At 41.1% G+C, this 23,534-nt stretch overlaps 1 protein-coding gene across 1 annotated transcript in view; it reads left to right on the forward strand.

Moving 5' to 3' along the window:
• The window catches only part of LOC110203601 (uncharacterized), a 38,528-nt gene that overhangs the window by 10,454 nt on the left and 4,540 nt on the right, over positions 1-23,534 (forward strand). The window contains exons 3-4 of the mRNA XM_078154512.1: positions 15,700-15,826; positions 16,346-16,438. Of these exons, the coding sequence (XP_078010638.1) occupies positions 15,700-15,826; positions 16,346-16,438 (220 nt within the window). The remainder of the gene's footprint in view (positions 1-15,699; positions 15,827-16,345; positions 16,439-23,534) is intronic.

Genomic DNA, 23,534 nt, shown 5'->3' on the forward strand with positions numbered 1-23,534 from the left:
CAACTGTCCATTATTTGGCTCACAATCTCACCGCAAAACTCTACATAGAAACAAATAACAACAAACATTATGCATATCTTAGTTACGAACAACAAAAAATCAATATAGATATCCATACTAGCCCCTTAGTTTGCTGAAATATCACAAAGAGCAATTAAAATGTGCAGCCAAGCTAGACATTGTACTGTATAACCAGGTCACCATGACCAGTCCATGGCAACAGTTGTAGCAACAAGACACAAGGGGAGTTCCAGAAGTTTCAGGCTTGGTACATTTTAACTAATGATGTAATACTAAAAGAAGGGGAACTATAGAAACTTGTACTTAACCCTATCCTGCCTCCATAACTTATTTTCAAATTCAGGATTGTCTTATCCCAAACCTAAACTTTAATTACACTGAGAAGTTTTCACTGGGACATCCCATTCACATGGATGGCACTTCCCCAGTCAGTAGACTCCAGTAGCTCCCTCTTCAGAAAGCTTTTCCCATTCAGACCCCTTCCTACCTTTCCTGTCTTCTTCCACCTTGGCCCTGCCTACCAGCCTGTGGTCCCACCAGCCTGTAGTCCCGCCATGTTGGCCTGCTTGAGCTGTTCCTCACACACAGTGACCCACCTCTGGTCTCTTTGACTTTGTACTCACTGTCCTTCATCCTCAGAATATTCTCCCATGTTCCTCATACTCTTGGAATTCCTGGCTTCCTTCCAAAATTAGCTGAAGCGCCACCTGTTACCAGAGGCCTTGTCTGATTCTTCCTCCCTGCCCCGTGGACGCCTGCTGCCCCATCCCAATGCCACGTTGTCTTTGATCTGGTTTGTATGCATTTTGTGTGTACGTTTATATTTATGTGCTGACTTCTCTGTTGGAGGGAAGGACGCATTAGATTTTTGTCTTCGTATCCCCATGCTTAGCAAACTCCCCGACATGCAGTAAATGCTTTATAGATGATTGGTCCAGTTTTACTTGCCCTTTCAGTGGCAGCTCCTTCACTCTTGTCTTGTTGCACTTCCTACTTGTTTGGATCGGGCTAATTCAGAACAGGCTTAATTCCAGCCCTTCCTTCACTTTGAATTTGTATGAAACCCTGTGATTTATTTAGGTTTCTTTTAAGCAACAAATCGTTTGACTTTTGTTTTCTAATTCATTTTCTTATTCAGTCTTCCTATTGCTAAGTTCAGCCACTTAACATTCAAGATGATAATTGTTACAGTTAGGTTTTGTTCCTTTATATCTTACTATTAATTTTTGTTTCTTTTTTCAGTAAAAGATGCTCTACTTTGTTTTTTCTCCTCTGTTTTTACATTGTTACATATTTATTTGCTTATAGAAATCTTATTTGTTCCAATCTGTAATAATGTTCCCAATGATTTCTTTGTTTGCTAGTTTCTTGTTTTGTTTTACTTTTCTACAGCTTTAGTGAGATTAATATTCTTTCCTTGTAGCATTTAAATCCAAGGCTTTTTGCCTTTTCCAGCAAGAAAAAATTTTGAAAGCCTAGTGGTAAATTGTTGTCATCGACTCATCTTTTATATGGTTATCATCGCATAACAGTTTCATCCAATTTGGCTCCTTGGGCCTCCCTACACAGATTACTAACATCAAAGGCTTTTTAAAAAAAATTTTTTTTTGTTCACTTTCTCTTCCTTCCATTTCCTCCCTTCATTGAGAAAGCAAGAAAAACAAAATCCCTGTTATAAAAATGTGTAGTCAAACAAACAAACAAAAAATCCCACCGTAGCCATGTCTAAAAAAAGAAATTTCAGTCTATATGCTATCCATCAGCTGTCTTTCAGGAAGTGGGTAGCATGTTTTATCATGAGTCCTCTGGAATTATAGTAAGTCACTGTGTTGTCTTTCAAAGTTGTTTATCTTTGCAATATCATTATTATTTTATAAATTCTTCCCCTTGTTTTACTGACTTCACTCACATCACTGAATCCAGGTCTTCCCAGGTTTCTCTGAAACTATCCCTTTCATCATTTCTTATAGCCCAGTAGTATTCCATCACATTCATATACCATATCTCGTTTAGCTTTTCTAGGTTTTTGCCACCACAAAAAGAGCTGCTATAAATATTTTTGTACATGTGGGTTCTTTTACTGTTTCTTTGTTCTCTTAGGGGTGTAGACCTAGTAGTGGTATCACTAGGTTAAAGGCTTTAATAGCTTTTATAGTTTTTCCAAATTTTTTTCCAAAATGGCTGGACCAGTTCATAAGTCCACCAACCGTGCATTAATATACCTGGCTTCCTTCAGCCCCTCCAGCATTTGCCTTTTATGTCAGCTTGCCAAAGTGTGAGATATTTATTAATCGTCAACCATGTGCCATGTGCTAGGGATACAAAAGGAGGCACAAGACAGTGCTTGCCCACAGGGAGCTCACAGTCTACTAGGGCAGACAATGTGCAAACAAATGAATACAAAGCAGGCTACATACAAGATAAATAGGAAATGATTAATAGAGGTAAGGCACTAGAAATAAGAGGGGATGGTAGAACCTTAGAATTGTGTGAATTTGCATTTCTCTATTCTTAGTGATTTAGAGCACTTTTCCATCCGGCTGTTATTCAATTGAATTTCTTCCTCTGAAAACCACCTTCTCCATTCCTTTGACTCTCTGACAGTCAACTGGAAAGTAGCCATTATTCTTGTGAACTTGAATCAGTTCCCAATGTATCTTAAGACTGAGTACTTAATGAGAGAAATTATTATTTCTGTGTTGTATTAATAACTAATTATTGGATCAGGACCAAGGTTTTCCCTCTTTTCTACTTCCTCCTTCAGAAATCAACCAGTGTGGGAAATCTTTCTCAAAGACTTACCCAGGCTAAGATCTAATCAAAGGCAGTAAAAGAAATTCTAAGTTCAGGCGAATGGATGAATTCCTGCTCATTGTGTTTATTCAGACAGGTCTGGGGAAAATGTGGATTCTCCTTTTTGTCAGACAGGTGATAAGAGAAATTGGTAAGTCTCTTTGACCAAGATTTGGCTGCTCAGTGTCAGGTACCCCAAGACCCTAATTGTAATATAGCCCACTCCTCATTGTAATATTCATCCTCTCATTGATTGTTAGCCAGTCAGAGTTGATTGACCCTTTCAGGAATACCCACTTTTCCAAAAGCATATGACTGTGAGCCAACCACCGTGAGAGATCTTTGGCATTCAAGAGTGCCACTGACCTCTGCTTGAAATTAATGAAATGATTTAATTACTCAGAAATTAGTCTCTCATACTTTTTAAACATCACATCAGAGAACTTGCTGCAAAGATTTTTCCTTCATATACCTGTTTCTTTTTTAGCTTCATTGGTTTTATTTGTGCAAAAACTTTTTAATCTTGTGTATAATCTTATGTTTTATCTTTAACATACCCGTTTTCTATAATATTCTCTCTTGTTTAGAGATTGTCAGTAGACAGTCACAACTTCACAAAACTTATGTGAAGACTAGATTTATTATAAGACAAATAAACATGCATGTGGAACCCAAAGAGTTCACAATTCCTACAGAAGTTTGCATATTTATGACAGCAGGACAAAGGAAGGAGGAAGAAACACACAACTCCACCTAACGGTGCATGGCATGAGAGGGGGAAGAGTGTAGTAAAGGTAAAGAAAGGACAAAACTCCTCCCATGGCAAAAACTGCATTCTCTCCCTTGGGAACTGCCAGACTATGAAGATAGGATGGTGCCAGCTGCACAAGCAACCTTCCCAGCCTGGCACAGATGGGCTGGCACCTGTCTTGACTCCCAGAGACACACAGGGAGGCCAGTTTGGGATGCAAACAACATGTCAGCTGGAGGGCTTTGTCCTTGACACATCCAGGGCCTCCTGCATGCTCTGGGTCCAGTGTTTCTGGAAAATATGGCAACTCAAAAAGACAAGTTCAGGGGACCCCTTAACAGCCGTTAACAGTGGCTTTTTCTCTTATCCACAGATTTAACAGGGGTAATTTCCTTGCTCCTCTAATTTGCATATGATGTCACACTTTCACTCTCCCTGTTTAGAATTTCTTTTGCTTAGAACTAATCCTTCCCTTGATTTGTCTTCCCTCTCCTTTCTCCTTTTTCCCTCCTGTCCCTGTCTTGAGTAAAATGTATTTCTGTACCCAGCTTTGTGTGTGTGTGTATGTATATGTTTATTATCAAATGAGATAATATTTGTAAAGCACTTAGCACAGTGCCTGGCATATAGTAGACACTCTATAATTGCTTCTTTCTTCCTCTCCCTTTCTTTGCCCCCCACCACCCCAACCTTTCTTTCCTTTGACCAGTTGGGTTGAGGTTCAAATGTAGCCTGCTACCCCACCCACCTCATTGTTGTATGAACTTCTGCTTGCACGTCTTATTTATGTGTGTGTAGGTGGTGCAATGCATGGAGCACTGGGTATGGAGTCAGAAAGACTTGAGTTCAAACCCAGCCTCAGACACTCACTTGCTGTGTGCCCCGGGGGAAGTGACTTAATCTCTGCTGGCTTCAGTTTCCTTATCTGTAAAATGGAGATAATAATAACACCTACCTGGGAGGGTTTTTGTGAGGACCAAACAAGATGATCTTTATAGAAAGTACTCACCATGATGCCTGGCACATTGTACATGCTATGTAAGTGCTAGTCGTCATCGTCATCATCATCATCAATAACTTCCCCTAACCTTCCTCTCTCCTCCCCCTTTCCCTCTCTTGCCCTGACGCGCAGCCACTCCGTGCACTCTACACTAGACCCTGACCCTAGTATCCCATGCCTCTCTGTCTCCCTGTGCCGACCTTGGGTGGAAAAAAGACCTTCTGTTGTTTTGTTTGGATCCCCCAATTAGATTTTGTCTGGTGTGTTTTCCACATCTTTCAGGGTGCACAGTTGGGCACCCTTGGCTGACTCATTCCTGCTGCTCCTCCGTCTTCCGCCAGCATCAGACTTAGCACGTCAGTGATTTCAGCAGGTTCTCAGCAGGAGCCACATACTTTAAGGACAGGACCTGACCAAGGAGGGCACAGGCATGATAGGCATCGTGGAGCCAAGGAGATCCTTCTCAGCTCACACAGTTTATGCCTGGTGCCAGGACCTGTCAAGAGCCAGGCAGTGCTGCTGGCAGCCGTGAGCTCTGTAGGTGTGTGCCATATCAGGGCAGACTTGGCCGTGGCTCTGAACAAGCCGATGATTCCAGGCCTTCTTTGCCTCAGGTCCCAGCAAACCCCCTTGAGCGTCTTTGTAAGGAAAGGAGGAGGCGATGGCCCCGTTCCTCTGGCTAATACTGGGGCTTTTGGATGGTCTTGGGAGCAAACCTGGCGTTCGTTTCTGTAGCGTGTATGGCTTTGTTCTGTTACTTCCCAACACCACAACCAGCTTCGCTTCGGTTCCTCTTCATGACTCCAGTCTTTATCAGCCCTGACCCTCTTTTTTACCAGTATTGTGATAGAATTTTAATAAAAGTGTAAACTGAGGCAGATCACAAGATATCATTTATTAGCAAGGACATGCTCCTTGTCAATAAGTGGGTCTGTGGCTTGTCTCCATTAGTGCCAAAGACCCCAAGCAAGGGGACAGTTCCCCTTCTATAGGGTTTTGGGGAGCACAGAACAAAGAACAAAGCAAGGCAGAGGACGTCGTGGAATTCAGGGCAGTGTGACTGGTTACAGAGCTGAAGTTCAGGGAACAACATGATAGGTGGGAAGTTTGGTAAGGGAGGCTAGCAATGACACCCCCATACACCTTCTCTCACGAGACCTAGAAATGCCCATTGTCTGAGTGCAGGGGTGACCAGGGCCCAGACATCAGGCCCAAACTCCCTCGCCTTCTCACAAGTCCTCCTAGGTCAGTTAAATTCCTTGAGGCAGGAGAGTCTTAACTTGTTACAGGCCAGCTGAGCTCTAAGCTAAGTTCAGTTACAGTACAAAATCCATTACTTGTGAGTAGGATCAATAAGAAAATGATACAGAATGGATCTTAATTTTCTCAGTGGTAGCACACACAGGTCCTCAAGTCAACATTCATTGACGCTGTCTTTTGGGATTTTTTAAAAATATCTTTACCTGATCACAGACAAGAGCGAGGTTTAAGGATGAGCCGTTCTACTTTGTTGCCGCTTCTTTACTATAACAAAAAGGGAGGCAGCTGGTAGCACCATGGATGGAGTGCTGGGGCTGAAGTCAGGAAGACCTGAGTTCAAATCTGGAGTCAGACACTGATTAGCTGTGTAACTTCTGTGTACCTCAGTTTTCTCATCTGTGAAATGGGAATAATAATACTACCCACCTTTCAGGGTTGTTGTGAGGATGAAGTGAGATATTTGTTAAAAAGTGTTTACACAGTGCCTTACACATAATAGGTGCTGTATAAGTGGTTCTTCTTTTCCCCTGTGGATATTTTGGATTCTCTAGGGCCTTTCTTTTTACTCTAAACCTCCTTGGGGTATATGTTTAGCAGCAGAATCTCTGGATTCCAGGACATGGACACATGAGTCACTTTGTTCAAATAATTCCACATTGCTTGCCAGAGGGGCCACTCTAGTGCCCTGCTCCACCAGAAATGCATGTATGTACCAGTATCTCCACAGTTCTCCAACACTGACTGCTCTCATCTTTGCCAGCTTTCCAGGTGTGAGGTAAAACTTGATACTGATTTGTCTTATTAGTGATTTGGAGCATTTTTCTTAAATGGTTGCTCATGTTAGCTTGGTAGGTAAAGTCCTTAATCTTTGGATCCAACCAAACTATGTAGTCCCCACATGTTGATTTCTTTGACCCAGAAACCCTGCTCTCTGGCCTTTCTGTCCCGAGGAGGTCAGTAAACAAAACAAAACAAAACAAAACAAAAAAAACAGAAAAGCTCCAGAGCATTTCTGGCAGCAATTTTTGTGATGGCAAAGAAGTGGAAACAAAGTAGACGTCCATCTACTGGGGAAAGACTACACAAATTGTGGTATGAGAATGTCATGGAATGTTATTGTGCTATAAGAAACAGTATATTCGATGGGATACAGAGAAGCATGCAAAGATCTGTATAAACTGATTCGGATGAAGTAAACAAAGCCAGGAAAACTGTCGACACAGTGCCTACTGTCGTAGAAATGGAAAGAACCACTACAGAATGCTCAGAAATGAAGTCTGGAAAATACAAAGCACAAACTCGGCTCTAGATAATTTGAGAAGCCACTTTCCTCTTCTTCCTTTGCAGAAGTTGGGTTCCTCTCATTTGAAATGTTGAATATAATGTCAGGGTTGTTGGGGTTTTTTTAAATATATTAACTGGTTTTGCTAAATTTGTTTATTCTCTTCCCCTTTCTTTTTTGGAAAAATTCTTTGTTAAAAAAGGCTCTGTGGAAGGAGGGGAAGTTGGAGGGATATATGGGGAAATTTAGGTGATTTAAACACAGAATTTGTCATAAAAGTATGTTAACAAAAAAGAATGACCCATTCTCTCCTCCTTCCACCCAACTTCCTTGCTACATTAGTTTTCCTTTGTAGAGGCCAAAAGTTAAATATTCCAGAGGTACAATTTCATTTCTCCTCGTCTACCACCCCTTTTTATAAGATTTTCCCTATCAAGGTCCTAGTTTGGGGGGGTGGAGGGAATGGTGGGGGTATTGATACATTTTGTTGTGACACTTCAGTCACTCATAAATACTTGGGGAGGGTGAGGGGGAGGAAGGGGGAGGAAGGGGGAGAAAAAGTTTTGACTCAAAAGCATATGGAAGTGATTGTTGATAAATCAAAATAAATTAATAAAATTTTTTATAAAAAAAATTTTTTTCAAATAAAGCTAAGGTATTTTCCAGGTCAAAAAAAAAATACTTTCTCAAAACCAAAAAAATTCTCCCCATTAAAAAGAAGTTAAGTAAAGCCACCTAATGGAATTCAGGTTGTGACTGGTAATGCCACAACTTCCTTTTTATACTTGACTCTTTAATAAAATGAATAAGTGAATGAATTATTGAATGCGCGCTGTGTACAAAGCACTGTCCTTAGTGCTGGGGATCTAAACAGAAACCACTTTCCCTGTTCTCACTGAGCTTATTTGCCCCTGCCCAGAAGAAGCTTATCATTTACCTGGGGAGATAATACCTGCATCAGAGAGGTTCTTACCTCCCTCCCCCCACCAAGGGGTAAGGGACCCATGAATATATTTCAGGGAGTTTGTAAACTTAAATGGAGAAAAAATGACTTTTTTTTTTACTTTTTGGTGAGGCAGTCAGGGTTAAATGACTTGCCCAGGGTCACACAGCTAGTAAGTGTCAAGGGTCTGAGGCAAAAATGACATCTTTATTTTCATTTTCCTCTAATTTCCTTTATTTACAAACATTCCAAGAAAGAGTAGCTCTGCTTCAGCAGAGTGCTGCCCCAAGGGGTCCAAGACAGAAAAGCGGAAGAGCCTCTGAACTTAGAGATGACAGAACCAGGGACAGTTTCATGTGGAAGATAACTTGTAAGCTGAGCAAGCCTTGGAGCTGCTCTGTGAAGTGAGGAAGGTGCATATTCCAGGCACAGGAGCCATTCAAAGCAGTCGTGGAGACAGATGAAATCATATATCAGTATCAGTATGTACATGGGAACAGATGTGTCGGGACGGGAAGAAGGCCAGTTTGCCCAGACCATAGTGGGCATGCATGGTAGACCTGTGTCATCAGCTTGGGAGGGGAGGTTTGGGTCACATTGTGAGGGAGCGTCAACATTTAGAACATTTATTCATTGCTTACTATGTGTCAAGCTCTGCTAAATGCAAAAAGAAAGCCCCTTGGCCTTAAGAAGCTTACATTCTCATGGGGAAAGACCATTCATAAAAGGGGGCTAATATGCTAGAGTGGGGGAGGGGAGGTGATTGAAGGAAAGTGGAGTAGTCTGAGGAGTCATGGGCTGAGCTGGGTTTGGACTCTGTGTGGTTGTTGTGGGATAAAAAATAAGTTTGTATTTCGTCCTTGGAAGTAATATGGAGCCCTGGAGTTGATAGGGTAGGAGATTATCAGGTGTGTGCTTTAGGAAAATCACTTCAGTAGCTCCATGGAGTTTGGATTGGAGTGAAGAGAGACTTGAAGTATGGAGGCCAATTAGGAGGGTCTTGCATAGTTCCTATGAGACATGGTAAGGGCCTGACCTAGGATAGTGTGTGAGTGGATGAAAGGGGACTGCTATGGGAGAGAGTGTGGAGATGGAAAAGATAACATTTGGTAACTGATTGAATATGTGGGATGAGTGACAGTGAGTTGAGGGTGACTTTGAATGGTAGTGTCTCCAGCAGAAATAGAGGATTGTATAAGAGGGGCGGCTTTGGAGGAAAGAATAATAAGCCCTACCCTGGGCATGTCAAGTTTCAGATGCCTAAGGGACCTACTACAGTTTGGAATGCTCAGGAGCTAGTTCATGATTCAGCAGGACTATGGCTCAGGAGAGAGACTAGGGCTAGATATACACATCTATGGGCAGCATAAGGAAGATGAAGTAATAGGACCCCGATGAAGTCCCCCTGAAAAAGATTATGGTTCAGATGGAGCTTTGGATATGCCCACAGATGCAGGTCAGATAAGGTTAGCCAAGGACACTGAGGATGAGTAGTCAGGCAGGTTTGGAGGAGAATAGGAGATTGGAATGTCCTGAAAACTTAGAAAGGTTACTCAGCGTTCTCAAAGGCTGCAGAGGGGTCAAAGAGGGTGAGAACTGAGAAAAGACCATTGTATTTGGTAATTAAGAGATCAGAGGCAACAGGAAAGGGCAGTTGAATGATGAAGGAAGGAGCCAAGTTGTAAAGGCTGAAGAGTAAGGAACACGACAGGAGGTAGAACCAAGAAGGGTAGATTGCATTTTCTTTTGTTCTTCTGTTGATTCATAATCTAAAAGGAAACGTCTGAGGCACAAAACTTCCAAGTATAATAATTTAATTAGCAAGGTCACCTACTGCCAACAAAATAAGGTCAATAATCCCTCAGTGGTTAGACACCCAGGCCAGTTTACAAAACATTCTTATAAGTGTAAATGAGGAGCATCAGAAAGAAGGCCAATTGCTTGGAGTATTTGGGAACTTTCCATTGCCATCATGGAAAGCTATCCTTTGTCAAGAACAGGGAACTTCCACAGGAATGGGGAACTTTTTGACGGATGAGTCTGTGTCCAGAACGGAGAGCCACATTTGGCTGCTGGGTGTTTGGGGGAGCTTTCAGGTCGGAAAACTGTTAGATTTATTATATTACTGGATTAGACTTCAAGTCTATCATTCTGTGAACTCTTCTGGGAAGTACCTTTTAGTGGTTTCCTAAAGGGTGTCTGCCATGCGTCAGTAGCTCACTGAAAAGAAGAATTAACTCACTGAAAGAGGAACTTATAGTCGTTAAGCCAGAAGTCAGCCCCTTCCTCACCAGCTGTCAGAAAAGGAACTTGACCGTTGGTAAAGAATCCTATAATGTCTAACAATCCCGTGAGCCTTTTATTCCTACAGAGATGTCTTTCCCATTCTAACTTACCTGTTATCCAATCTATAGTTAACTTAGACTTATGGGAATATTTATACTAGCTTACCTATTAAGAGTTAGTTCTATAGAAGAGAAACTTAATTCTACAATCAAAATAATTGATACTGATTTGGAGGTCATCCTTTTCACTTCCCCAGTTTTATTATTTTGTCTCTCTCTATAAAGCAATACCCTCGATAAGCACTAAATATGTAAATCACTTAGGGAACGGTATAGGAGTATGTTTTCATTATGCTAATGTAGCCCTATCGTGATCAGAGTATCCCTCCTGTTTGTATTTGTGTAAATAAATCATGTGTATGTTTGGCATATTGCCTCCCTGATATTCCATGCATTTTGTATTTTGATCTTGATTGAGATCTCTTATTTCCTCCCAATTTTTATTATTGCTGTATAGAAATACTGATGCTTTTTGTAGATTTATTTTGTGTCTTGCTACTTCTACTTTATATATCTAGTGGCACAGGGAATAGAGCACTGGACCTAAAGTCAGGAAGACCTGAATTTAAATCTGGTTTCAGCCACTAGCTGTGTGATGCTGGGCAAATCATTTAACCTTTTATTACTGAAGCTATTTCCTTGGAAATTTTGTTTTATTAATTCTCTAGTAAACTACTCTTTGGACAGCTAGTTGGGGCAGTAGTTTGAGTGCCAGGCCTGGAGTCAGGAAGACTCATCTTCTTGAGTTCAAAGCTGACTTCAAACACTTATCAACTGTGTGACTCTGGGCAAGTCACTTCACCCTGTTTGCCTCAGTTTCCTCATCTGTAAAATGAACAAGAGAAGGAAATGACAAACCACTTTGTATCTTTGCCAACAAAACCCCAGATGGGGTCACAAAGAGTCAGATGTGACTGAAACAACTAAACAACAAAAGCTCTTCTTTCTTTTACAGACAGATAGTTGGTTTCTTCTAGGCCTGTGCTTCCGGTATTGATTTCCTTCTCTAGTTAGTGCTCTTTCAAATGAAAGTGTCCCCAGCGGGCATCCCTGCTGTGACTCAGTGTCACTGGGATCATTTTTAGTGTTTCTGTTATAGTTAGTGCTAGCTTTTGGAGACAGTAATATTTTTCATCATTTTGAGGGAATTATTTTTCATTATTTTATTTCAGTGCTTTTTAATATCTTAGAATAAGTGAGAACTGGCATCTTGTGGAAGACCTTTCCTACACTGATTGAAATCCTGTGTATTTTGTTGACAGCCCATCTCTTCAGTCCCTAAGCTGCCTGCTCTCCCCTTCCCAAGTTATTGGGTCTAGGGTCTAGTGAACTTGAGTCTGGTTGAATGGCTGCGAACGAGAGATGTAGGGCATCAAGGGCCAGACACAATGATGGTAGTCAAGTGTCTTCGTTCCCTTTAAATCTTCCATCAGAAATCTTTGTTCCAGACTTGGAGGTGCTTCTTATGTGATTGTATTGGAGTGTATGAGTGCTCAGGGAGAACCAGCACCTTGGAAGGGAGGGCTGCTGAGCCTTTTCAGGGCTGCTTATCCAGTTTTGGTGTCCACTTGCCATACAGCTCTCATCTGTGGCTCCAAGAAGCTGTAACGTTCGCAGCAGCCACACCTCAGTAAAATGATCTTGGTAGGTGGCTAAACCAAGTTAGTGGTAACTGAGGGGCCTCAAATCTGTTAGTGAGTTAATGGGGTATCTACCCTAAGCATGAGAAGACTTCCCTGGTAGCAGAAGCAGATACTGCAGTGCTGAGAGCTTGCTCAGAAATTGAGGACACTAAAGTCATCCCCTGCACCTTCCAGGGATATCCACATAGTTGATGAGGTTGACACATGCGTTGCCAGAGCTAGCTCAGTATTTGGGAGGCTCTGAAGGAATATGTGGGAGAGAAGAGGTATTAGCCTGCCCACCAAACTGAAGGTCTACAGAGCCGTTGTGCTGACCTCATTGTTGTAAGCCAATGAAACCTGGACATACCACCATGCCAGAAAATCGAGCCACTTCCATTTCAGTTATCTTTGGATGGTTCTGAAGATCACCTGCCAAGATAAGGTACCAGACACTGAAGTCCTCTGAGCTGAACTGCCAAGTATTCAAACTACAGCAGAGAGTACAACTGTGATGGACTGGACATGTTCAAATGCCAAATACACATTGCCTGAAGGACTTTTATGGAGAGCTCACACAAGGCAGGCACTCACATTGTAGGCAGAAGTGATACAAGGACCCCCTCAAGGTCTCTCTCAGGAACTTTGGTATTGATTGGGAGACATGGGAGACACGGGCACAGGATCATCCAGCATGGCATTAGATGCTTAATTACTTTCAGCTGTTTCAGTTGTGTTGATTTTTCATGACCCCCTTTGGCATTTTCTTGGCAAAGATACTGGAATGGTTTGCCATTGCCTTCTCTAGCTCATTTTGCAGATGAGGAAATTGAGGCAAACAGGGCTAAGTGACTTGCTCTGGGTCACACAGCCAGTAAGTATCTGAGGCCAGATTTGAACACAGGAAGAAGAGTCTTCCTGCCTTCAGGTTGAGCGCTGTATCCACCGCACTACCTATCTGCCCAGCATGGTATGCCCACGTCAAAGAAGGCGCTGTGCTCCATGAACAAAGCAGAATTGCAGTCACTCAAAAGAAACACAAGATGCGTAAATTTAGAGACATCTCCCTCCCAAATGGTCATACAGACTATTTGTGCCTGACCTGTGGTGGAGCCTTCTGAGCTCACATTGGTGTGACGGGACACAGCCAGACACACTCTACGTTGACCTGACGGACTGATGTCACTTTAGTCCTTTTTGAGCACAAAGACAAACAATGCGATTGTCCCTCTGACCCCAGGGAAGGTTCTCATCTCATCACCATTGTCTCTTCCAGGGGTGTAGTTGTTATTACCCCACTTTTGGGCTTTTTTCTAAGTTTTCTCTAGAAATATTGGGCCTAATTTTTAATCTTTGACTTCTTTGGGTTTTCTGCTTGTTTCTCATTTTCAAATGTAATGTTGTAAGTTGATGCTTTTGACATTGTTTTTAGGTGGGGCTGTGGGGCTGGCTTTAGTCATGATCACTCCACTCTTTGCAGAAAGTCCCACTAAATAAAGTATGAGGTACTGACAGGTTAGAATTTTGGGTGGATAGTAAAACTCCATAATGTCCAATTGACAATGACATGTTACCCATTTTCTTCTAATCTAAAATCAGAGAACAAAGAATAGCTGATAGATATTTTAAAATCTTATAGTTCCTCATATTAATTTCCCAAATAAGTCAGTAAAAGGAATATTGTTGAGAGAAAGAAGATACAATCTGGTTTTTTTTTCCTCCATGTATTAATATTTTCTGCTTCTTGGGTTAGTTTTGGGATTAAGGGGTGGGGCAAGGGTTTGAGATTAGAGTTGGTAGGAAAATGTAGGAAGGAGAGCCATCATCAGGGTTGGAACTTAATCCAAAAAAAGCTAGTTTGTAAAATGGGTAGTGGATAAATCAAGGTAAGACCTAAATGGAAAACACAACCAGGAAAAAAAAAAACCACAACCACGGTTAAGTTGGGCTGGTTTGGGAATGGAAACCAAAATAAACTGTTGCTAGGTAAGTTTGTCTCTAGGAAAATGTGTGCTCAGACTCAGGAGCCACCCCGATTTATTCCCACCTCCGTCACATAGTAGCTGTGTGGCCAGGATGCTCTTTGGAGTAAAGTGGGAGAGGTCTAAGTCTGAGTCATTTGAGCTGCCTGGGTGAAATGGTTCCTTTGGATAAACTTGAGCTGTCAAGCAATAGGCAACATGCTTAAGCACAAAGGCAGGAGCAAAGCTCCAGGTTTGCTTCTGGTTCTTGTTAGCTGTGTGAATTCACTCCCTCTCCACCTCAACCTCTTAGAAGTCCCGGCTTCCTGCAGATCTCAGCTCAGGCCCCACTTGAGACACGATGTCTTTCAGGATCTTCCACCCGTTCCCCAATTGTATTTTTTATTTACTTTGTACATGAGTTTTGTTTACTCATACAGGTGCATGTTCTTTCCCTTGTTGGAATATTGGTTCCATAAAGACAGGGGCTATTTTTTTCTTTGTATTGATAGCCAAGCCCCTCCCAGTGGTGTGTAGCACAAATCAGCAAATAAGTGCTTCTGGACTGTGGCCCATATTGTTCCTTTCTAGTCTTTTCTAGACTGAGCTTTGTCATTTATAAAATGAGGATAATGAATCATTGTACACCCCACATTGTCCTAAATTAAGCCCTCTGCAGAACAAAAAGGGCAACTATTAGGCAATGATTATATTAATCTACTGTTTGATAAACCCAAAGCCCCCAGCTTCTGAGATAAGAACTCACAATTTAACAAAAACTGCTGGAAAAACTGGAAAACAGTATGGCAGAAACCAGGCATAGATCAACATCTTACACTGTATACCAAGAGAAGGTCAAAATGGGGGCACAATTTAGATATAAAGGCTGATACTGTAAGCAAACTAGGACAAGGAATAGTTTACCTTTCAGATCTATGGAGAAGGGGAGAATTTGTGACCAAACAAGAGATAGAGGACATTATGAAAAGCAAAATGGATAATTTTGACTACATTAAACTGAAAAGGTTTTGCACAGACAAAGTCAATGCAACTAAGATTAGAAGGAAGGTAGAGAATTGGGAAAGGATTTTTATAACCAGTGTCTTTGATAAAGGCCTCATTTCTGAAATATATAGAGAACTGAATCAAATGTATAAGAATGCAAGTCATTCCCCAATTGATAAATGGTCAAAGGATGTCAACAGGCACTTTTCAGATGAAGAAATTAAAGCTATCTATAGTCATATGAAAAAATGTTCTAAATCACTGTTGATTAGAGAAATGCAAGTCAAAAACAACTCTGAGGTACCATATCACACATATCAGATTGGCATGACTAATATGAAAATATATTTAGTATGAATGTATATGTAGAGTACGTAGAGCCTATATCAGATTGCATGCCATCTTGGGAAGGGGGAGGAGAGGAAGAGGGAGAAAATTTAGAACTCAAAATCTTATGGAAGTGAAAGTTGAAAACTAAATATTAATTAAGATTTTTAAAAAAACAAAAAAGAAAGGGCAACTGTTGTTGTCTCCCCTATTTGAATATAAAATCCCAATACTAACCCTTGTATCCCCCTGGCACTTAACACAATGTTTGCCACACAGGAAACATTTCATACATATTAGTTGTATTGTTCAAAATACAGAACATTGCTCCTTTCATCCAGCTCTGAGGGCTGGTCTGTGATGAAGCACAAATTCATTCTCTATTTCAGGAGTCAGTGACATTCAAGGATATTGCTGTGGAATTCACCCGGACAGAGTGGCGGCACCTAACCTCTTGTCAGAAGGAGCTGTACAGAGATGTGATGTTAGAAAACTATGGAAATCTGGTCTGCCTGGGTAAAGATAACTTCCTTCAGTGATTCAGATTTCTGCCTGTTCGGATGGTGGGGGTGTGGATGGGGGCAGTGGGATCTTCCTTAGTAAATGTTGGACAAGTATTGTTTGGCATGCAGAGATCAGAGCTCATTAATCCTTTTCTAAGACACAGAATAATTGTGAAATGTCTTGCTTTGTGCTAGTTGAAACTGGCTTCTGGATTTATTGCTCCTGAAGACATTTTGTATTGCCCCATTCTCTGTCCCCTGTAATGCTGGGTCCATTGGTTGAAGACATGAAAAGTTCCCTCCTCTTAACAAGTCAAAAGAAATAGGAAATGACTTTTTTCTGAGGCCAGTTCTACCATGTGACCCACCTTCCCACTCTCTTAGACATCCTTATAGCCAGCTTCCAAAGTCAATTATAATACTGTCTGGGCCTTAACTAACATGCCTGTTTTTCTCCTGAAAGTTGGGGGGGGAGTAGGATTAAATTCTCGAATGGCTCTGTCTCCAATAATTTCCCTTTTCCAATGACTAGGACTTGCAGTTTCCAAGCCAGATGTCATCTCCCAGTTGGAGCGAAGGGAGGCACCCTGGACACCAGGAGGAATCCAGAGAAGTAGTTGTCCAGGTGAGTGGGGTCCTTGTAAACTACAGTTCCCTTGGTCAGTCTAGGAAAGCATTGGTAAAACTCTGAACGTGGATGTTTCCTGTTGGCTGCCCAGGCCTTGGGAGAAGAAGAGCTGAGCTCGTATGGCATTAGCTCCCTCCTGGACATCCACAACCCAGTGTCCTCACATCTCTCCCCTCCTCGTGTCCTCCAGGGTCAGAGAAGAGGAGGCCTCAGCAGGGGATGGGACTCTCTCTCCTTCCCTTCTGCCCCTTTCCTCATGCTCTGCTGTTTTCACTGCCCATGTAGACGGGGGCTGCACAGGAAGGAGGTCCTGTGTGTGGTTTCTTTCTTTGATGGGCTGCCATGGCCAACTAGTTCATGACCCATGATGACCATCTTCTCGATGCTCAGCTGGGCTTGTCCCAAGCCTCCCCCTGCACCTGGCCTCCCTGGAGGATGGCTGTAATCGTTGGGAAGTTTTGTGTAATGTCAGCCTGGATTTGCCTCTTTCCAGCACCTACCCATTGCTCTCGGTTCTGCCCATGGGGCCCAACAGAACAAGTTGAGTTCATCTCTGTCCAGTGTGTCAGACTGGACAATGTGGTGTCATCCCTGCCCCAGATCTTCTCTTCCCACTAGACACCCCCAGTTGCTTCACTGAGTTGTTTGATGGCAGGAACTTAAGCCCCCCCCAACATCCTGGTTTCCTACCTCTGGATGCTCCTTTACTGAGATGCCCAGAAATGGACGTGCGCACAGACAACAACTCCTTAATATCAGACGGGGAACCTGGCAGACAAGGAGATCATTGGGAAGCACAAACTTTTGCAAAGATGATTCCATTCTCCATTGGTACAAGGAGTGTACGCATGCCTATAGACAGCAGGAAATCCACAGACGTGGAAGACGAATGGCTCACTGTGAGAGGATTCAGCAGGCATCACATCCAGGTAACAGCGCTGAATGAAACCAGGCTGAGAAGCGAAGGCCCACTTCCTGAAATTGTAGCTGGCGTGGCCACCGTGATGGGGCATGCCCTGCAGCTGGTACAGATTTTAAAGTCCAAACTAATGTTGTCAGAAAATTTGTACGCTTCCCAGAAGGAGTGAATGGCAATGTAATTGCCACTTGCAGAAAAGCGCCACCCCACCATCATCAGTGTATATATTCCCACCATGACAAACCCTAATGAAGTCAAAGAAAACTTTGATGAAGACCTGGAAATCCTTGTCACCAATGTGCCAGAAGGGGACAAGCTTCTAATTCTGGGTGACTTTAAGGCCAGAGTGGGCACAGACTCTTAAACATGGTGTGGAGTCCTTTGGAGGAACAGAGTGGGAAACAGCAACAGTCGTTTACTACTGAAGACTTGTGGGTCTCATGACCCCATCACCAACACTGTCTTCTGTTTACCTAAATGCAGTAAAACTTCATAGATACACTCTCACAGCAAACGTTGGCATTTAATAGACTGTATCATTGTAAGGAAAAGAGACCCACAGGATGTGAGAGTGATAAAGACAATGTGTGGTGCAGAGTGCTCGACTGATGAATGCCTTATCCTGTCCAAGCTAAACATTCAGATTCAACCAAAAATGGCTACCAGAACATTTAACAACAGATTAGAACACTTCTCAGACCCTCTCTGAGGTCCTTTTTCAAGCTGAACTGCCAAGCATTCAAATCCTACTGCAGACAGTGCAGCTGCAATGGGCTGGCCACATTATCTGAATACTAAACATATGTTTGCCTGAAAGACTATTTTACAGAGAACTCACACAAGGCAGTCGCTTACATGAAGGTCAGAAGAAGCAATACAAGGACGCTCTTAAGGCCTTACTGAAGAACTTTGGAATTGATTATGAGACATGGAAGACAGTGGCACAGGACTGCCCCGCATGGCGTGTCCGCATCAAAGAAGGCACCATACTCTTGAGCAAAGCAGAATTGCAGTAGCTCAAAAGAAGTGTGAGATACACAAATTTAGAGACATCCTCACTCCAGATGTTCATATGGACTATTTGTGCCCGACCTCTGTTAAAGCCTTTCAGATTTATATTGGTCTAATCAGCCACAGTAGACACAACTTGTACTTTGACCCCAAAGTGATGATGTCATTTTAGTCCTCTCAGAGCATGAAGGACAACCAACCACTAGATGAGTCTTTAAAAAATGACCACCCATTCAACATATTTCAGAAGCCATTGTGAACGGCTCAGTAAGCACATCTGTCTGTTCTTTCAGTACCTGAGAAGTGATTTGTCTGGCCCAGGTAACTTGAATTCATCAGGGCTGGCAACTAGGGGGTCTCTTAGGATATCCTTATATAAGCCTCTTAGGTATCAATTCCATATTAATTATTCTTATTCTCTCCTTTCTAGCCCAAAGTTCATTCACTTTTGCAGACAAAATAGAGTCAAAATAATAGTTGGCCAGTTTTACCTTCTTCCCATCCAGTCTGAACAGCAATCCTGTCTCTTCTTTGATTTTCTTTTTCCTGCTATAGCTTTTAAAGAAAGAAATGTATTTCTTGTTTCCATAGCTTTCCTCAGCAACTTCAGTGCATTCAGAGGATTAACAGTATTGACAGAACCAAGAGAATGTTGTTCAAAGAATAGCTGTGCAAGACTAAGTTATTCTGAGGATTATAAATACTCACACCAGCTACGAAGGACTGATGAAGGAAAATGCCGTCCACCTCCAGAGAAAGAACTGATAAATAGAAGTGTGCATAGTATGTTTTACATCTGTACATATATATCTGTGTCAGATGGTGGCCTTCTGTAGTGTGGGGCAGGGGGAGGGAGAAAGAGAGCAAGTTTGGAGCATAAATTAAAAAAAAAAGGTATTGACATACTGTTCCTATCAGCCCCTCCCATGTTTTTGTGTTTTGTGTTCTTCCTCTGTTTACTTCTGCTTTTCCCCTTTTCCATATGTCATTTAAAACCAAGGTTGATCGGTGAGTTCCCTACCTCCTTAGACAACTGCCCTTCTCCTACTTCAGAGTTGCTCCCTTTGTGTCTTGAGAATATCATTTTTGGAGCTTTCTATCTCTGCCAGAATTTTAACCCAACTTATCCGACCTAACCTTTGAAATCTGTTTTCCAAAAGTGTAGGCATGATGGAAGCCGGGAATAGTCTGACTTCTTCTTTATTACCAATTGTAAGATGGAATACTCTCTTCTTCCCAATGTTCCCATTATTTACACCCTAGCAATCTACTCTGCCTTGTTGGTGAGAACCATGTGGAAAGGAGCATTTCCCCTTGCTGGTACTTCCAACTTTTTAAGGATCAGATTATCCATGCAAGTCAAGTGTATTTGTTCTGTTCTGTTTTAAAATTCAGTAAGCATTTAAGTGCCTACTATGTGCAAACGACTGCTAAAAACTAGGGATACAAAGAAAGGCAAAAGACAGGCCCTGCCCTTGAGGAGCTCACAGTCTGATGAGGAAGACCACATATAAAAAGAAGCTGAAAAGTGAGGAGGACGTAAGGAAGTCCATAAGAGGACAGCCAGCCAAGTGGGAATTGATAAGATAGCTTCCCGGGCACCCTTCTGGAAGGGAGGACCCGGGAAGAGCTTTCTGCTGTCCACCCTTTACCGTCTCCAGTCAGAGGGAGGAAGGGCCCCAAAGGAAGGGGGCACTGAGGACAGATGTGAGTTTCAAGGCTGATGTGATTTTGCAGTATCATGAGGTACCAGCAAGCATAATGAAAGTCCAGAGAAGTGAATGCAGCTGAGCAGGCAATGAAGAGGTGGCAACCCTAAGCACTTTTCTTAAATGGGAAATGTAAATCATGAGCATTTCCATATACAAGGAAGAACAGAAAAAGAGGATTGCATGTACATCTTCTTTATGCCTCCTGCACCTGAATTTCACTCCAAAGTAATATAATCAATTCAGGTTTCAAAGTTCTCCTTGTCTGTGCTTCCCCCATCTCTTTTCTTCTGTGCATTTATTTTTCTTTTTTGGGGGTTTTTTTAGGCAATTGGTGTTAAGTGACTTGCCCAGGGTCACACAGCTAGTAAGTGACAAGTGTTTGGTCTGAGGCTGGATTTGAACTTGGGTCCTCCTGACTTCAGGGCCAGTGCTCGATCCACTGCACCACCTAGCTGCTCCTCTTCTGTGCATTTAACAAAATACTACAGTTGCCTTATTTTCTTGACTTTCTTTATATTCATATTATTATTTCTAGTCCCCTTTCCTCCCAAATGCCACAGTAATTAAAAAATAAGCCTTACAGAAAGTACACATAGCTCAGCAAAACGTATTCAAACTTTAGGCCATGATAAAAACATGTATCACTGTGTACCTTGAGTCCCTAATACGTCTGTCGGGCATTAGGTAGTTGCTTCGTCTTTCGTCATCACTTCTTCATTTATGTCTTCTTAGGTTTCTCGTGATCCATCCCTTTCACTTCTTAAGGAACATAATATTTCATCACTTCAGATATCATAATTTCTTCATATATTCCTCAGTTGATTGACTCTTTATTATTCCTTTCTACATAAAAAGTGATGATATTAATTTTTTTGTACATATGGGTCCTTTCTCTTTCTTTGACTTCTTTGTGATATAAACCAAATAGTGCAATTACTGGGTTAGAGGATTGTGTGTATTTTAATGACTTTCTGGCTGTAGGGCCAAATAGAGTTTCAGAATGGCAGATGGTTTCACAGCTGTGCTTCTCGATGCATCAATGTACCTGTTCTCCTCCAGCCTCTCCAACAACTGACAATTGTCAGCCTTCCTACTTGATGAGTGTGAGATGTAGCTTCAGAGGTCTTTAAATTTATATTTTTCCAATTATTTAAGATATGGAGCATTTTTTGATAGGGTTCTTGATAGTTTGGTCTTTTGGGGCAATTGCCTGTTCATGTCTTTTGATGATTGTCTATTATAGAATGGCTCTTACTTTTATATATTTGAATTTGTTCTTTATATCTTAAATCTTTATCAAAGAAATTTACTGCAGAGATTTTTTCTCAGTTAACTATTTCCTTCTGACTTTATCTGCATGTATTTTGTTTACAAGGAAGCTTTTCGGTTTTATTTAAATCAAAATTATCTATTTTATCATCTGTCATCCTCACTCACCCTTATGTGGTATTTTCTTCTCCATAGCTTAACAAGGTCACTCCATTCTTGTTCCTCTAATTTGCTTATGATGTGACTTTTTCAGTTAAAGTCATGTATTCATTTGGAGATTGTTATGGTACACAGTGTGAGGTGTTGGTCTAGTTTCTGCCAGGTTGCTTTTGGGAGTTCCCTCTAATAGATCACAACCCATCCATCCCAGTCCATCCATTTCAACTTTTATTCCTGTCCTTGCAAATGTTTACTTAACAGGTTCTCCCAACATCACAAAGGTATCAGTGGAACACAGTAGATGTTGAAGTCTGGTCAACAGAATTCTTCATCTATTTGGTCTTTCCTGTATGGATGTATAGGCCAAACTCTCTTGAAATATTACATATCTCTTCTAAGAGGCTCTGCAGTATCTGGGGCTTGATGTTGTTATCTGCAAATAGTAACATCTGGAATATGTAAATTAAGTTAAAAAAGCCTATATCAATAAGTAAACTCATCAAGACATATATAAAATTTATAATTAGGAGTAAAAAAAAAGAAATAATTAGAAAACAATTAAATGTTTATGGATGGGACATGCCAGCATAATGCAAATGGCAGTGCTTCTAAATTAATCTGCAGATCTGATGATTTAAATTACCAAGCAAATACTTTTATATTTAGGTAGAAAAATAACAATTCATATGGAGGTGAAAGTTTTTAAGAATGTCAATGTAAATAATGACTAAAGGGGATCTTGGATTACAAAATCTCAAAATTATATTGTAAAGTAGTAATCAAAATATTTATTACTGATTCAAAAGCAAAAAAGTGGAAGGGACTAAATAAAACCCAGAACCATAATCTTTGATAAATTGAAGAACATAAACTGCTTCTGAGGCTTCTTATTTGATAAGGAATGCTAAGAAAAATAAAAAGCAGTTTAATGGAAAAGAGACTTAGAAAATAATTTTTCCTGATGGGGGATACAGAGAATACAAAATGCAGAGAATACTACGTATGTGTATACCAAGAATAACAAAGAAGACATTTACATTGTTTTTTATCTCATTTCAGATTGGGAGGCTACTCCAGAAACCGAGAAGTCACTTCTGAAGCTGGGCATTTCAGTAAAAGATTTATTGCAGGAAAGAGGCACAAAAAAGAATCACTGTTTTTCTAGATTAAAAAAATCCTGGGATTGTGATGCCACATTAGAGAGGCATCAGAGCAATGAAGGAAAACTTTCTCAAAAAGAAAAAATTACCAAAAAGAAACCTACAAATAAATCTAGAAGCCACAAATATAATAAATGTTATAGAACCTTCACTCGAGGGCACATTTTTTGGGCACAACAAATACCTCTAAAAACAAATCTTTGTAAACATCAGGCCGAAAAAAAGGGCATGAAACAATCTAAAAAATTAAGAAAATGTAAGAAAACATATTCAGAGAAGGTATTTTCCAAGTATAATGAATTTGGGAGATGCTTTAATTTGTACTTTACTGAAAACCTCAGGCTACAAAATGGAGAAAAATGGTATCATTGTAATGAATGCAATAAAGCCTTCAGCCAAAGGGTCAGTCTTATTCAACATCATAGAATACATACTGGAGAGAAACCTTATCAATGTGATGTATGTGGGAAGACTTTCCGACAGAGCACTGGACTTACTCAACACCAGACAATTCATACAGGAGAGAAATATTATGAATGTAATGAGTGTAAAAAAGCCTTTCGCCTGAGATCACAACTTATTCAGCATTATAGAATCTATGAATGTGAAGAAACCACAAACTTACATGCAAGAAACATAATATTAGGATTTTATTATAGAATGGGTGAGAACTTTTATTAAGCATTTTATGGATCCTTCCCCTTGCTTTTTATTGGATAGACTATTTCAATGGAATTAAAATAGACCAGGATAAAGTCAAATTAAAAAAAAACACAACTAGAGATGTGTATCTCTCTGGATGGAAACAGTTTATTTAGAGACAGAATATTTTCTTCCTAGGGAAAAGCACCTTTGCTTCTTAG

Source organism: Phascolarctos cinereus, unplaced genomic scaffold (assembly GCF_003287225.1).
Source record: "Phascolarctos cinereus isolate Bilbo 61053 unplaced genomic scaffold, phaCin_HiC Scaffold_4;HRSCAF=312, whole genome shotgun sequence".
NCBI lineage: Eukaryota > Metazoa > Chordata > Mammalia > Diprotodontia > Phascolarctidae > Phascolarctos > Phascolarctos cinereus.